Source organism: Oncorhynchus keta, chromosome 20, assembly GCF_023373465.1.
Source record: "Oncorhynchus keta strain PuntledgeMale-10-30-2019 chromosome 20, Oket_V2, whole genome shotgun sequence".
In the NCBI taxonomy this organism is placed as follows: Eukaryota; Metazoa; Chordata; class Actinopteri; order Salmoniformes; family Salmonidae; genus Oncorhynchus; species Oncorhynchus keta.
In genome coordinates, this window is record NC_068440.1 from 2,744,007 (window position 1) to 2,760,997 (window position 16,991).

The window sequence follows — 16,991 nt, forward strand, 5'->3', positions numbered from 1 at the left end:
AAGCAAGACCTCTCTTCTCTGTTATGTCTGCCTCCTCTTTACCGGAATGGAAACAACTCCTACTGGAGCGAAAGAGGAGGGAGGAGGAGGAGCGAGAGAAGAGAGAAAAAGAGGAGGAGGACAAACTCGCCAGCATGCCTGCCTGGAAGCGAGGGATCATCCAGAGGAGGAGAATGAAACAGGAGAGTTTTGGGGACAAGGAGAGGGAGGGCCCCCTCCAAGTCAAGGAGGGCAGGTCCCCCTCTGATCCTGCGAGTGACCTGGACAGCTCTACACTAGTGCAGCTGGGAAGTGAACCACCACTCAGCCCAGACATCACAGGGCCTTGGCTGGATGAAGAGGCTAAACCGCAGAGTCTGGTGTTAAAGGAGACCATCATCCCTGTCGGACAAAACTCATTCATTCGCACACATGGCGGATGGAGGAGGGGAAGAGAAGCAGAGAGGGCTGGGGAGATGGGCCACGAGAAAGGGAATGAGCAGGAAATAGAAGTAGGGAGAGAGAGGCAAAAGGAGAAAGAAAGAGGCCACGTCAAAGGTCATGATGGAGAGTCTGGGAAGGGAAGAGATATAGAAATACAAATAGAGCGATACAGGGACAGGAGTGGGGGCAGAGAAAGGGACAGGAGTGGGGGCAGAGAAAGGGACAGGAGTAGAGGCAGAGAAAGGGACAGGAGTGCCGGGAGAGAGACGAGCCGGGATACGGTGAGAGACAGGGAAAGGGACTGCCCGAGAGGGAGAAAAGAGGAGGAGAGGGAGGAGGGAGACTCAAATTCTCCAACCCCCAAGTACTCCTATCCACTAGTCCCAGGCCTTCGTACCATCAGAGCAGACAACATCATCATTATTGAACAGGACAGAAAGGGAAGTGATGAAAGGAGGGGTAGAAGGAGAGAGTCAGAGAGGGAGAGGGAGGTGATGGAAGAGGAGCAGGAAAATAGAGATGTAAAGATGGACCTCCAGGAGTTTCTGGCTGGTGGAGGGAGTGTCACAGAGATCCGGGCATCAGAAATATTGATCATTAAACCCTTAGCTGGCAATGAGGACTCAAGAAGTGGAGGTCTCAAAGGGACAGGCAGGGAAGGAGACGGAGAAAGAGGGAGAGATGCCAAGTGCAGTAAAGATGGAGGGAAAGACTGTGAGAGGCAGCTGGAGAGAGAGGTGGCATGGCTGATGATGAAAGATAAAGAGAGGGAAAACTTGAGGGAGAAAGACCGACCACGGACACAAGTAGCTTCTTCAGAAAAAGAGGATCGGCGATATGGTGTCGCAGATGACAGTATCCACAACGAGAGAGGAGTTAGGGTGAGTGAGCTGCTGAGTAAATTTGGGGAGCACACAAAGAAATTCAGAGAACATCCAAAACCCCCATCCCGGTCTAAAAGCTCAGAGTGTTTCATCCGGCCTGACAGGGGCAGAGAACCGTTTTGTCTGGATGATGGAGACAGGAGAGGGGAGGAGGAACATGCAGGATTCAGGGGTGTGCCCAAGCGGTCATTCAGCTTCTCTGACCGCATGATATACACAAAGGAGAATGGCATGCAGGACGAGGGGAACCATGATAGGAAGGTTGTGGAGAGGACATGTTCAGACAGGAGGGTGGCAGCAAAGGGAGATGTAGTGGAAGGGGAATGGTCAGAGAGGGGAGGCAAGCAGGGTTGCTGGACCTGGCTTTCAGATAAAGTGCCTGTGGGAAAGCATAGAGAGGGATGCATAAAAGCAGACAGGGCGGTAGGGGGACAGCACGAGAGACGGCCTGCTTTGGAAAGTAACGCCGGAAAAGAGATTGACCGTCGGGTCGAGAGAGTAACAGGAGTGGAGTTAGATTTTAGCAACAAGGGGACAGAGGGACTCACAGAGAATATGTATGGGGAGGTAGGGTTTACAATGGCCTCAGTTAGAAACACAGAGGCCTCGTTTGCGCGAAGAGTGCCCATCAGACAGGATGGTCGAGAGAGAGCAGTGGAAAAAGAGGTAGAGCAAATGAGAGAAGAAAGCGAGAGAGGGTTGGACAAGGCGAGGAGCAAATGGAGAGAGGGGGTGGGTGGAAGAGAGGCGGAACCTCAAGTGCGGGAGAGAAGGGAGTCAGACTTTAGGAGAGGATCAGAGGTAAGGGACATGAAGAGGGTATCAGAGGTAAGGGACTGCACAATTTCAGTTGAAACAACTCAGCAAAACTGTGTGATCACCCTCTCCATAGACAGAGCCAGTCCTCCTCAGTCTGTCGATAGTCATTACAACCACGTATCAGCGTTTACAGAGTGCTCATCAACCTTGCTCAGTACCGTGGCACATAAAGGAACAGATTGGCATAGTAGTCAAGGAGCACCGGGACACCATTCAACCCAGTCACCACTGTCACAGCACACAGAGGATCTTATCAACAAGATAGAGAGATTGGGGGGGACAGTGAATGAACGTGACAATCACAAAGGGACCCAAACATTGATGCAGGATGGCAAAGGCGTGATGAGGGAGGACAGAGAGACTGAGAGAGGGAGCAAAGCTTATAGGGAGCCAGGTGAGGTAAGCAAGGACACTATACATTCACCTGGCGCACACGTGCACAGTCATGTTTACCCCAAAAAGTCAGTTCATCAAGTGACCCCTAAGTGTCCTAAGTCTCCAAAGTGCTTTGCCTCAGTTGGAACCCCTCTAATGCCACTTGAGATACACATACCAAGGACCGTGTTCTATGGTGTCGGGGAGGCAAGCTTCCAAAGTGAATACGACCAGAGCTGCGAAGGAGAGGGAGGAAAAGGTGTGGAGAGGAAGGACAGTTGGAGGATCGGCAAGCCCTCGTCTCACATCGAATCCTTGCGAGAGAAAATCCAACAGAGAGAGAAGGAGAGGCTGAGGAACACGGAGGGAGTGGCAACGACGGAGGACGGTGGAGATGCGACTGAGGGGACAGAAAAGGCTGGGACTGGAAGGACTAGAAAAGCTTCACGTTCAGACTGGTGTGAGGAAGGAGAGATGGGGAACGAAACAGAGCGAGAGAGACAGAGACAGGAAGGCTCCCCACCGCAGACAACATCCACTCAGTTTGACGTCACACAGGAAGTGAGCGTGTCAAAAGCCGTCTCCCAGCTTCCTGTTCCTCTCTCGTTCTCGCAAGCTGTCAAAGGAGAGAAAGAAACCAGAGGGATCTCCATCGCAGCCTGTGAAGTAGCCTTGTTCAGCTCTCACACAACTGAGAGAGGGGAAGATCCAACCAAACATGTACTAGCAGAGTTACGGTGCGACAGGGGTCGGCAGAGGAAACAGAACACCGGAGGCAGAGGAGAAGAAGGAGAGGATAAACTCTCGGAGGAAGAGTACAGGCTGCATTATCTGCCTCCTTCACACTCTCCCGCGCCCTTAGACTCTCTCTCCCCCTCTCTGCTTCACCCTCCCCCTCTTGCTGAAATGAGCCGGATCTATAACTTGAAAACGGTGGGGTCCAGGGCGGCGGTGTGCATGAGTGACAGGACCGTGGATAGGCCTATCCCATCACACACTCCTAAGGTACAGTCCGACATATCCGCAGAACAGCAGGAGCCATGCAGTCCAGAGAGATCAGTTGGGAGGCTGACACAGAAGCAGCTGTGGTGTGGTGGTGGGGCTCCTGGGAATAAAGCCTCTTCCAGCGATGAGAAGTCCGGACTTCAGACTGTACAGCGTCAGGTGGAACAGCTTCAGTTGCGAGAACAACAGGAAGTACAGAGACTATCACATGACGACAACGCAGCACAGTCGTCTTTTGGACAAAATATTAATTTGAAAGATAAAGAGTCTAAAGCTCAGCAAAGCCCTAGGATATCACACAATCAGCCTAATAAGGAACCTCAGCATCCGAGGCAAAAGGACCAGCAAACAATCCTAAATCCCAGAAAATCTCAGTCCAATCTGCAATCCAACCAACCCAAACAGGCCCGATCCATTACCATCAACTCCAGATCTGTCCTGACCCCCTCTCCTGAGAACTCATTACACCCAGACCAGGGAGTACCAACCACCCCATCAGCTTCCCCATCCCAGTCCCCCTCCGTCTCTCCCTCCCCTTCCCCTTCTCCGGCCCATTTCACCATCAGAAGCCTCTCTGGAGGCCAGCAGGTCAAGAGGGGCACCACCATCACCATCACCCCCAGGAAGCGTGTTGGAGGGGCAGTCGTGGAAGCTGTTTCAGTATCCTCTAGACCCCTGGCCAATACGTCTGCCCAGTCCCAGATGCCTGTCCTAACCGAGGAAGGAGAGAGAGGCAAGAAGAGGTACCCCACTGCGGAGGAGATCGAAGTGATCGGCGGGTATCAGAACCTGGACAAGTCCTGCCTGGTCAAGACTTCCAAAGCATCTCCCAAAGGGGTGAGTGTAGACTGCCGTTTGGCATATTGCAGACTACGCACTATAAATTGTATTGATGAAGTATCGCATCTTGTAGTGATGATCATGGGATCCCATCATCTAAGGTTGTGTTTAATAAAGACCCAATTGGTAAAACAAAACGAAAATAGCAGAAAATGGCTTGAATAGATGATCAGTGTGTTATGGGATAAGATCGATGATAGTGTTTTGAGTTGTCACACGTACTGTGACTGTCAGAAAGCATCACCTCTTTCCTACTTGCTTCCATTTGAACCTTTTTATCACCAGTCCCCAGAATGCACCCCCCCACACACACACACACACTATCATGTAGAATCCCCTTTCACTCGCATTAGAACATCCTGTTTGATTGAACTGAGGAGTTAGAACACGTCAACTGAGCTAAGCCTGTTAATGCCTTATCAGGCACGACATCATGATTCTCAGCTGTAAAGTAGCCTACTAGTAGCAGTGGCTGTGTGGTCTCATTTAATAATAAACTAATTATAAACCCGTTATAAATAATTTGTTAGGGTGACCGTAATGTATAGAATTTACCAGTCACTTTCAAATGAGCCTTCATGTAACACTTGAGGAAATCACACCGACAACTAGAGCCACCCTTCCTCCTCCCGCCTATCTAATTCTGTCTGTCTGACCGGAGGTTTTGGAGAGACGAGGTATGTGGGTTGTGAATCAGTCATCACTTTTTTCTGTTTCATATAGAAAGACAAGTTATCTCACAAAAGTTCAAAATGCTTTTAACATTGCGTCCCCTTTTCGTGAAAACAATTGGAGCCATAGCCTGTTAGAGACAGGATGCTTCCGGGTACCATTTCAGACACAGAAGAGTCTTTTAGAGTACTGTAATTAGGACGCCTACATAACAAAGTGGCTCATCAGGGCAGAACTAAAGACAAGGCTGGCAGTCTCCCCACACAAATAGAGCAAGAGCTTTAGAATGGGAGGAGTCTGGTACAGTCTGTTTATATAGTAAGTTAGACCAGAATGTGCATATTTAGAGCAATTACTGTATACAGTATACCTATTGTTATATACTTAAACATGTATGGTTCATGTACTGTACTTTACTCAGGCAGCATGACCTTTAGTATAAAGCACGTTGCTATTGTACTTTGCCTATCAGCATCTTGTTTCCTTTAGTTTTCTGTAAGATGCTACACAGTTCACGGACTGCGTCACACCATTATGTTGCAGGTTACTTCCTCTGCCAGATCCTGTCTTTCAATGAGTCTGTCGTTGTTGCCTTTCCGACAAGTCTTCCTTTGTATTTTCCTGTTTCTGCTGAGTTTGTTCTGCTGCATTGGAATTTTGGCAAGCGTTGACCTATTTATTGGCATATAACAACAGGGTAGGAAAGAAATGAATAGTCTCGCGATGCCAATGACATCCTTTCAAGACTTGTTCAAATATGGGAATGAATGATAACACCTAAAAAAAATTACTAACTTGTTAATTTAGCAATGGCACTTGAGGAAGCTCTCGCCATGTTTAATGAATAGTTTTTGCAACATTTGACTAATGATGCTATCCTACTGTAACCTCATTTCCAATTTATACTTCTTCAAATGGGGTCATCAGGCCCAATTTTGGTGCGACTGAGGAGGAACAGCCTCTCATTTGTCAGTGAAAGAGGAGGGTGGGGTTAAACAGAAGTGTAGTGAGGGGAAGCTCAACAACCTTGTGATTCCCTAGCTGACACTGCCTGTCTGAGTCCCTGGTCAAAACTAGTGCACTTTACAGAGAAAAGGGTGACATTTTGGATGCATTCACTGGGTATTTGCTCTCATTTCCTCTTTCAGGCCTGCTCACTTCCTCTGAATGATAGAGACAGAGAAATAGCAAATATAGGGGAGAGTGGGGTAAGTTGAGCCAAACAATTAGTTGGGCCACCCCTCGTTTCTAAGAAACCATACACAAGATGAATCATGTGACCAAATATTTAGGAAGAGGTCATCATTTCATGTAGTCTATGAAGGAAGAAACCACATGGAAAATGTGGTAAGGAAGTTAGTTAAATTTTTAAAAAGATTTTCACAAACTCAAATGAACATATTGTGTTGTAGGTTTCATGATGCTTGTATCTAAACCAAATGTTAGAGTTTTAAGATTGTTTTATACATCAGTTTGGGTCTCTATAAGCTACAATATGAGGTCCTAAACCTAGCATGAAAGTTCCTCCTAGCTGTGTGGGCTAATATATAGTAGTCAAAATGTTTGCCTTGGGATAAGTTGAGCCCATGTCCATGGGGTAAGTCAGGGTTTCCTAAACTCAGTCCTCTGGAACCAAAGGGTTTCATGTTTTGGTTTTACCCCTAGCATTACAAATCGGATTAAATTCATCAAAGCTTGATGATGAGTTCATTATTTGAATCAGAACCGAGTTTGGGAAACGCTGGGGTAAGTTGAGCCAACGGCCACCAAACCCCATTCAAATTATGATTACATTTGGTCAGTTTTATGTATTATATGCATAGTATTTTTGCCACGTGTCATGCATATGAACTAAAGATCATGCATTTTTATTGTGACAGAGCAGACATCATCATGCCCCGTGTTTCCAAACGTAAACAAGCAGGGGTGTAGCCCCCCCCTCAAGGTTCTTGAGAGTTCAGACATGGAAGTGAGAGAAGGAAAAAAAGTCAATTTGAGCAGCAACAAGGGATGATTATTTTTGTTTGACTGAATGACACTGAAGAGGTACATTGGCAAAAAAAAGAACTGTACCTGTTCGAAAGAGAGGCTATGAAAGAGTAACAGAGGCACACAAGGTCTTATCTGATGACATGGAGTCTGAGATGATAAACATATCAAGAGTCTTGCGGACCAATTTCATTGGGCTTAGTAGCCTCAAATGCAGAGAATTTGCCTACAAATTGGCACATCGAAACAACATCCCTGTCCCAGACAAGTGGTCAAGAAATGGGAGGATAAGTGGTATTGAACAGAGAGATCTATATCTGAATGTAGGTATACATTTAGGATATACAATATACCACTCCCCCATTTCATTAATTCAACATTGACCTACCAGCACCATCACTCATTGTCACAGGACTCCATCACCCACTTACCCCAAGGCTGCTCAACTTACCTGTCACTATGCTCAAGAGACCACTATTTGGACAAGCTATGTTTTCAAAACTGTTATGTTTACATTCATTCTGATTATTTCCAGGGATACACAACATCCTTTGTTAGAAAGAATACTATATTTCCCTTGACGTAGTGACGCTGAATGTAAAAAAAAACGTCTCAACATACCCCGATCTCCCCTACAGACTGGTTTTCAGTGAATAAATTATGCAGGGTTGTTTATTAATCAACTATGATACAGGATGTGGATAATGACTGGATAATGACTGGATAATGACTGTAACTGAATGGACATACTCTGACTGAAATCATCCAAATATATCCAGACCTAATTGGATGCATTATTCACCTGAATGAATCTCACCCACTCAGTCCACACTGAGTAATGAGAAAACCCCCAAGAATTGTTTGTTTGGTATCTGTTCGGCACCAAATCCTGTAATGTACTCCTAGCTGTTAAGCACAGCTCTCCTTTACTATAGTCGTCCTGCTGTAACTCTTCCGTAGCCTATTGGTGCCTCCTGGCCACCTGTTGCTCACGTTGCTGTCCTTGAGACTGTTTGCCGTCAGCTCCCCCGAGCAGCAGCATCATCTCACAGAGGGGGGTGACTTCCTCCTCATCCTCGGTCAGATCTTTTGTCTCGCCCTTCCTCAATCCCTAGGTTCCCTCGGCACATCTATTTCTCTCAAACTAGACCAAGGTACCATTCTCGTCCCACATCCTGTGTAAGACATTTTTTTGAGTATTCGTAAAGGTTCCCGATGTGACTATTTTATTTTATTTAACCAGGCAAGTTAGTTAAGAACAAATTCTTATTTACAATGACGGCCTACCCCGGCGACGCTGGGACAATTGTGCACCGCCCTATGGGACTCCCAATCATGGCCGGATGTGATACAGCCTGGATTCGAACCAGGGACTGTAGTGACATCTCTTGCACTGAGATGCAGTGCCTTAGACCACTGTGCCACTCGGGCTCAGCGTTTGACACAGTGCGCCTCCTTTCTTCCTCATTCTCTCTCTCTGGTTCTCTGTCTGTCCTCCCTGTTCTCCCCTGCTGTGTTAGCCTGGGTTAATCAGTTCAGTAAGGGATTAGCCTCCTGGGCCTGAGCTTGATTCGTCTAACTTCTCTCACACCAGTTTATTATCAGGAGTGTGTGGACAGTCAGTCTGTTGTGAATATAAATGTACTACACCGACCTATAATATAATGTACTATAACGACCTACACATACCTCCCAGGGGCCAGGTTTTACTTCCTTTTGGGTCCAGGCAGCAACTTTGTTTACACCACAGTGAACGCAGTTTCCGTGCTAAGTAAACAAACTGTAGGTTACACACATTTTTGTCAGGGAGGGTCCGACTCAGTACAACCTAAATATGTCGTTTTTATGGGTGCCTTTTCAAACGAAATAAGGGCAACACTGCAAGTACAGGTTATTTTTTGTTATGTTCTTGAAGCATGTCCATCCTTATTATGTAACACTGCAATGTTGTCAGGCTGTCTATAAGGGTGTGGCTCATTTGTGTGAACTGTACTAAGCCTCTCTCCTGTGTCTTGTTTGCCCCCTCCAGGTGAAGGTGTGCTTCGACGAGACCCAGCTGGAGCAGGTGTGTGAGTACCCATCAGAGACCTCCATGTTTGACTCCACCCACTACCCCTTACTTGGTCAGATGAAAGGGAGGGAGGAGGAGGTGAAGGAGGAAGACGAGGAGGAGAGAGGAGTGCTTGTGTCCAGGAGCAGCAGGAATGTGGGGGCAGCGGTTGGCCTGAGAGTGCTGAGAGTGGGTCAGTATATGTCACTTCCTTACAAATACACTACATGACCAAAATTATGGGCATTAATATGGAGTTGGTCCCCCCTTTGTTATTATAACAGCCTTCACTCTTCTGGGTAGACTTTCCACTAGATGTTGGAACATTGCTCCAGGGACTTGCTTCCATTTAGCCATAAGAGCATTAATGCAGTCGGGCACTGATTTTGAATGATTAGGCCTGGCTCGCAGATGGCATTCCAATTCATTCCAAAGGTTTTCGATGGGGTTGAGGTCAGGGCTCTGTGCAGGCCAGTCATGTTCTGCCACACCGATCTCAGCATTTCTGTATGAACCTTGCTTTATGCACAGGGGCATTGTCATGTTGAAACAGGAAAGGGCCTTCCCCAAACTGTTGCCACAAAGTTGTAAGCAAAGAATCGTTTAGAATGTCATTGTATGCTGTAGCGTTAAAAGTACCATTCACTGGAACTAAGGGGCCTAGCACGAACCATGAAAAACGGCCCCAAACCATTATTTTTCATCCACCAAACTTTACAGTTGGCTCTATGCTTTGGGTCAGGTAGCGTTCTTCTGGCATCTGCCAAGCCCAGATTCATCCATCGGAATGCCAGATGGTGAAGCATGATCATTCCAGAGAGCGCGTTTCCCATGCTCCAGTCTAATGGCTGCAAGCTCTACAGCACTCCAGCCAACGCTTGGCATTGCACATGGTGATCTTAGGCTTGTGTGTGGCTGCTCAGCCATTGATACCCATTTCATGAAGCTCCTGACGAAAAGACGTTGCTTCCAGTATCAGGAATAAGGTAAGATGCAGACACGTCGAATTGACAATGGTTTAATATTCCAACAGGGGCAGGCAATAGTCAGGTCAAGGCAGGGGTCAGTAAACCAGAGGTGGGGCAACAGTACCGGACGGCAGGCAGGGTCAGGGTAGGCAGAGGTCAACAATCCAGAGGTGGGGAAAAGGTACAGGTCAGCAGGCAGGCTCAGCGTCAGGTACAGGCAGTGTAGTCAGGCAGGCGGGCTCAGAGTCAGGACAGGCAAGGGTCAAAACCAGGAGTGTGAGAAAAAGGAGAGACTGGAAAAAACAGGAGCTGAGAAAAAACGCTGGTTGACTTGACAAACAAGACGAACTGGCAACGGACAAACAGAGAACACAGGAGACAAAGGGCTGTGAGACATACGTAGGTTTGACTCTGGACACATGAAAGGTGGGATGTATACGAAGAGTACTTGGCAACAGAAGACTAACAGCAGAGGGGATAATAAATTGGAAATTGGAAATGGACCGATAAACCGGGGAGAGAGTTTGCCGGATTCCACCCGGAGGGACAGATCCCGGGTGGATAACCATACCTCCTGCCCGAGATGATACCGGGGAGCCGGGGTCCGATGGCGATTCGCCTGTCGTTGATACCTGGAGGTGGTCTTGAGGAGGGCCGACCGGGATTTCCTCCAGGTACGACAACAGCCACGGACAAACATCTGGGCAGAAGGTACACGGCACTCTTCCTCCTGCTCGAGAAAGAGCGGGGGCTGATATCCCAGGGAACACTCAATCGGAGATAGGCCTGTGGCAGAGCAGGGAAGGCTGTTGTGGGCGTACTCGACCCACACCAGCTGCTGCCTACAGGAGGTGGGATTGGCGGAGACCAGGCAGCGCAGAGTAGTCTCAAGATCCTGCTTGGCTCGCTCTGACTGGCCATTGGACTAGGGATGGAACCCAGAAGACAGGCTGGCCAACAACCCAATGAGGGCACAGAACACCTTCCAGAACCGGGACAAGAACTGAGGCCCCCAGTCGGAGACCATGTCCGCGGGCAGTCCATGGATCCGGAAGAGGTGCTGCACCAGGAACTGAGCCATCTCCTTGGCCGAGGGTAGTTTAGGGAGAGTTATGTAGTGAGCGGCCTTGGAAAACCGGTCAACCACAGTCAGGATGGCGTTGTTGCCCTCAGACGGGGGAAGACCCATGACGAAATCCAGGGAAATGTGGGACCAGGATCGGTGAGGGGCAGGCAGTGGTTGCAGAAGACCAGCCGGCGCTTGCCGAGGAGTCTTATGTTGGGCACAGACCGTGCAGGCGTATACAAACGCAGAAACATCCAGAACCATCATAGGCCACCAAAAGCATTGTCGTACGAAGACCAGGGTCCGACGGGACCCCGGGTGGCAGGCAAGCCTGGAGGAATGGGCCCACTCCAGGACCGCGGAGAGGACAGAGTTAGGCACAAACATCCGATTATCAGGGCCCCCACCAGGGTTCGGCTGGGACCACTGCGCCTCCCGGACCTGGTTCCCTATACCCCAGTTGAGTGCCGTCACCAAGCATGAGGTGGGAAGGATGGTCTCGGGCTCCGGGGTGGTACCCATGGGGCTATAACAGCAGGACAGTGCATTCGGCTTGACATTCTTGGATACCAGCATTATGAGAGGGAGAAGTTGAACTGTATGAATAGCATGGCCCATCTGGCTTGCCTGGAGTTGAGGCTCTTGGCGGTGTGGAGATACTCCATGTTCTTGTGGTCGATCCACATGATGCATGTGTGTTCCGCCCCCTCCAGCCAGTTGTTCCATTCCTCCAACGTAATCTTCACCGCGAGAAGCTCACGATTCCCCACATCGTAGTTATTTTCCGTGGCGTTGATGCGATGGGAAAAGAAGGTGCAGGGATGTAGCTTGAGGTCCAGGGCAGAATGACAGGATCGCCCCCACTCCAACATCAGAAGCATCGGCCTCCACCACAAACTGGCGGGAAGTGTCCGGATGAACCAAGATGGGAGCTGTGGCGAAGCGATGTTTGAGGTCCCAGAATGCACGGTCAGCAGCTGGAGACTACATGAACAGAACCGTGGGAAAGGTGAGTGCAGACAGGGGGTAAGCCAGGGTGCCGTATCCCCAGGGTAAAGCGGCGATAGAAGTTGGTGAACCCCAGGAACCCCAAGCGTTGCAGCTGCACCCTGGAAGTTGGCTGGGGCCAATCCACCATCACTCTCACCTTCCCAGGATCCATTTTCACACTCCCTGCAACGAAGATGAAACCCAGAAAAGATATGGTGGAACGTTTGAACTCGCACTTCTCTGCTTTTACAAACAGCTGGTTCTCCGGGAGGCGTTGGAGAACCTGTCAGACGTGGAGCACATATTCTTGGGTGGAATGGGAGAAGATGAGGACAAAGACAAACCGGTTCAACATGTCCTGGAGAACGTCATTGACCAGACACTGGAACACAGCAGGGGCATTGGTAAGACCAAATGGCATGAACCGATACTCGTAATGACCACAGGCCGTGTTGAAAGTGTTCTTCCATTTGCAAGGTGGGATCCCTGGGCGTGCGAGCAAAATCCAATTTCCTCTCCCTCCGTTGTTCCCGTAATCGCCCATCTATACGGATGGTCAAGCTCTGTAGGTAACTACCGGGCTGCAAGTTTGTCCTTGACCTCCTCAGAGACGCCGTGCAGGAACATATCGAACATTGCCTCTTGATTTCAAGCACTCTCCGCTTGTTCCCACACAGCAGTAACCCAGGTGAGAGCCCTCCCGATCATCAGTGTGATGAGGTAGGCTATCTTGGAGCGATCCAAGAGGAAGGAGGAGGGCTGAAGCTTGAAGACGAGGATACATTGAGCTAGGAACGCCCGACAGGTGCTCGGCTCTCCATTGAAGCATTCCGGAGGAGGTAAGTAGGGCTCTCAAGAAGGTGGAGTGATCAATGAGACGGCGCTGCTTGTACTTCGCGGCTGAGCCGTTGTTGCTCCTAGACATTTCCACTTCACAATAAAAGCATTCACAGTTGACCAGGGCAGCTGTAGCAGGGCAGACATTTGAAGAACTGACTTGTTGGAAAACGTGACTGTACCATGTTGAAAGTCACTGAGCGCTTCAGTAAGGCCATTCTACTGCCAATATTTGTCTATGGAGATTGCATGGCTGTGTGCTCGATTGTATACACCTGTCAGCAACGGGTGTTGCTATAATAGCCCGAATCCACTCATTTGAAGGTGTGTCCACATACTTTTGTATTTATAGTGCAGCTGAATACCTGTGCAAACCATTGCAAAACATTCTGCAACTAAACCAAGTTTTTCTTATTGGACAAGTCCAGGTTAGTCCCTCTCAGTTTTCGCCCGTCTGCATCCGTTTGGTTTTTAGTGAATACACCCCTCAGTCATGAAATGTGGTTGTCCAGTCTGAAATGTGGTTGTCCAGTCATGAAATGTGGTTGTCCAGTCATGAAATGTGGTTGTCCAGTCTGAAATGTGGTTGTCCAGTCGGAATTGTGGTTGTCCAGTCTGAAATGTGGTTGTCCAGTCTGAAATGTGGTTATCCAGTTTGAAATGTGGTTGTCCAGTCTGAAATGTGGTTGTCCAGTCTGAAATGTGGTTGTTCAGTCTGAATTGTGGTTGTCCAGTCTGAAATGTGGTTGTCCAGTCTGAAATGTAGTTGTCCAGTCATGAAATGTGGTTGTCCAGTCTGAAATGTGGTTGTCCAGTCTGAAATGTGGTTGTCCAGTCTGAAATGTGGTTGTCCAGTCATGAAATGTGGTTGTCCAGTCTGAATGTGGTTGTCCAGTCATGAAATGTGGTTGTCCAGTCTGAAATGTGTTTGTCCAGTCTGAAATGTGGTTGTCCAGTCTGAAATGTGGTTGTCCAGTCTGAAATGTGGTTGTCCAGTCTGAAATGTGGTTGTCCAGTCTGAAATGTGGTTGTCCAGTCATGAAATGTGGTTGTCCAGTCTGAAATGTGTTTGTCCAGTCTGAAATGTAGTTGTCCAGTCTGAATTGTGGTTGTCCAGTCTGAATTGTGGTTGTCCAGTCTGAATTGTGGTTGTCCAGTCTGAATTGTGGTTGTCCAGTCTGAAATGTGGTTGTCCAGTCTGAATGTGGTTGTCCAGTCTGAATTGTGTCTCATAACTCCTCTTTATCTCTCTATTTTACAGATGAGTCTTGCCATCGGTAGACATCAGTCGGCTCGCCAAATTGCTCAAGTTATGTGGTTAAGATTAGATTTTATCTTGCAATATGACTTTTGTTTTCCTGTATTTTGTTTCTTTGAAACTATTCATTTAATGTTTGTGATCTTTTTTGATGTACAATATTTTATTTTACATAGGATCAGGGAATATTGGTTTTGAATAAAAGAAAACAACAGTTTTATGTAGTTGTTGAGATGAATGTGTAACGATGTGCGCTGAGAGTCGGGAAGCAAATTCAGGGAGTGAGTGTTTTAATAATTAAACGCAATATAATACAAACCACAAACAACGCATAGACAGGGAACTGAAACAGAAACAATGACACCTGGAAAAGGAACCAAAGGGAGTGACATATATAGGGAAGGTAATCAGGGAAGTGATGGAGTCCAGGTGTGTCTGATGATGCGCAGGTGCGCGTAACGATGGTAACACGTGTGCCCCATAACGAGCAGCCTGGTGACCAAGAGGCTGGAGAGGTAGCACACGTGACAGAATGGTGGATGGAGCCTCAACTCCTCTATTTCAGTGTAAAAGTGTAAAGACAATATGAAAACATGGTACATATTGTAGCCAATAAGTTTTACTATATACACTTGTTGTATTTTTACTATCAGTTGTGTACTTTTGGGTGATGATCACATCTATGCAAGTTAGTGGATTACAAATGTATGGTAAAAAGGGTCCGGTCAGTTTAGTTTTAGTTAGCTTAGATCAACAACACAACGTCTCTACTGTATATAAACTCTGCATCAGCACTGTAACGATTCCCTGTGCATTCCAAATGACACCTTATTCCCGACAGGGCTCTGGACAAAAGTAGTGCACTATAAACGGATTAGAATGTCATTTTGGAGACATCCTCAATGATGCTTACCGTATATCATCTGGTCCCTGTGCCTGCTGGATTTGCTCATACCGATGACATAAAGAACAGGTCATCTACAAGTCCAAGGTGAATTTTGAGCCTTGTGAACACCCCTCATGTGTAGTTTCTGGTAAACCATGGCTATATGTAACATCATGACAATTCTCTTTTGTTCAATTACTGTTTCTGTTTCAACCACAACATGGATATCAGCTAGCCTTAATGCACATGATTTCAAACACTGATGATACATTATGGAATAATCACCAATACACATTATTGTAATCTTCTTTTTTTTAGGTTTCACTGTTTGCCCTTTAGTGGAATTAATGTGGTAGAATGAAAAAGAGTAGTATATCCACTGTATCTATACTAATTTGACTGCATAATTTTGAATGGAAAAGGTATTATGTTTGTGTCTCTGGTGTTATCATGTGAGAGGATGTGGGTGAAAACATGATTTAAGGGATGTTTATAACATTTAATCCATAGAATGGTCCTTTGGAGGAGGGATTGTTGACATATATTTGGCATTTGTATCTAAAAGCATAATTGAGAAATAATTCATCAAAGTTGACATATTTATGAAATGTTGATCTTACACAGGTCTCTTTTAAGACTCCATTATGTTTATCTGTAGGTGCTACAAATCAAACATTGGTGGCATATGAAGCTTTACCGCTTGCTCTGTAATATGAGTAGTATTTTGTTTTCAATAACAATTTTCTTGCATTAATTTATGAATACGGAAGAATAAGTACATTTTTTGATTTAGCAATTTTTTCTATATATTGTTGAACATAATATACTCTATGGACATATCAAAGTTCTCTGTTGCTTTTAGTTATTATCCAATTTGTAAGCATTAAGAACAGAGTGAATGTGAAAATTGATTTTAAATGGTTGCCCTCTGCTGGTGATTTGCAGGAAGTACAATATGTTGAATATTCTATATTCTTGTTTGTGTTATATTCATTAATTCATGTAAGAAAATTGTTATTGAAATCAAAATACCACTCATGTTTCAAAGTAAGTGAAAAAGAGACACAGGTTTTTGTAGCACCTACATATGAAACATGGCGTCTTAAAGGAGGCCTGGGTAAGGCCAAAATGTAATAACTATGACAACTTCAATTAATTATTTCTCAATTCTGCTTTTAAATACAAATGTAAAATATATTTCAACAATCCTTCCTCCAAAGAAGCATTCTATGGATTAAATGTTGTGAAATCTCCCAACTCATGGTATTATGTCATCCTGGTTTTGTGAGGAATCACCGACATCCCAAATAAGGGCACAAACATTATAATGGCTCCATGGGATGCTGTAATCTCAATTTTAGGTGCTCTTTTTTGATGAGAAATAATCTAAATGAAGAATATCAGTTTGATGGTATATCTGATTTATGCTCCCACGTGTGCAATTTTAATACTACTTTTATTCTGTTTTCTATTGTGGTCGAAGAAGCTGGCTTCATGAGAGAAAAACATCAAATAAATGATTTGAAACTAATTGAAGTGTCATGATGGGTTGTGTAGATGTGACTATAGATACATTTATGTTTCAAGGATATTTAGAGAGTATGTGATATTATCATGTCCACCACGCCAAATACATTTTAACTCAGTTTTTCACAATTCCTGACATTTAATCCTAGTAAAGATTCCCTGTCTCAGGTCAGTTAGGATCATCACTTTATTTTAAGAATGTGAAATGTCAGAATAATAGTAGAAAGAATTATTTATTTCAGCTTTTATTTCTTTCATCACATTCCCAGTGGGTCAGAAGATTACATACACTCCATTAGTATTTGGTAGCATTGCCTTTAAATTGTTTAACCTGGGTCAAATGTTTCGGGAAGCCTTCCACAAGCTTCCCACAATAAATTGGGTGAATTTTGGCCCATTCCT

The 16,991-nt window shown here is 46.2% G+C and overlaps 1 protein-coding gene across 3 annotated transcripts; it reads left to right on the forward strand.

The window, feature by feature from the left end:
* Positions 1-2,117: 2,117 nt before the first annotated feature.
* Positions 2,118-16,593, forward strand: LOC118399148 (uncharacterized). 3 transcript variants are annotated; one of them, XR_008072393.1, is made up of 4 exons: positions 2,118-4,343; positions 9,037-9,250; positions 12,762-12,920; positions 14,180-16,593. XR_008072393.1 is itself a non-coding variant. In XM_052471889.1 (3 exons), the coding sequence occupies exons 1-3, from the start codon at positions 2,118-2,120 to the stop codon at positions 12,803-12,805; spliced, it is 2,484 nt and encodes an 827-aa protein (XP_052327849.1). In that variant the 3' UTR covers positions 12,806-16,593. The 3 variants fall into 3 exon arrangements, 2 of the variants coding, with proteins under 2 accessions (XP_052327849.1, XP_035650866.2); XM_052471889.1 differs by having other exon boundaries at positions 12,762-16,593; XM_035794973.2 differs by lacking the exon at positions 12,762-12,920.
* Positions 16,594-16,991: the final 398 nt, after the last annotated feature.

Bases quoted from the DNA above. Each gene is read 5' to 3' on its own strand.
- LOC118399148 (XM_052471889.1), top strand. From the start codon at position 2,118: ATGAAGAGGGTATCAGAGGTAAGGGACTGCACAATTTCAGTTGAAACA. The intron at 4,344-9,036 runs GTGAGTGTAGAC...TGCCCCCTCCAG, and splicing joins CCAAAGCATCTCCCAAAGGG to GTGAAGGTGTGCTTCGACGA. The intron at 9,251-12,761 runs GTCAGTATATGT...CCCACACAGCAG, and splicing joins CCTGAGAGTGCTGAGAGTGG to TAACCCAGGTGAGAGCCCTC.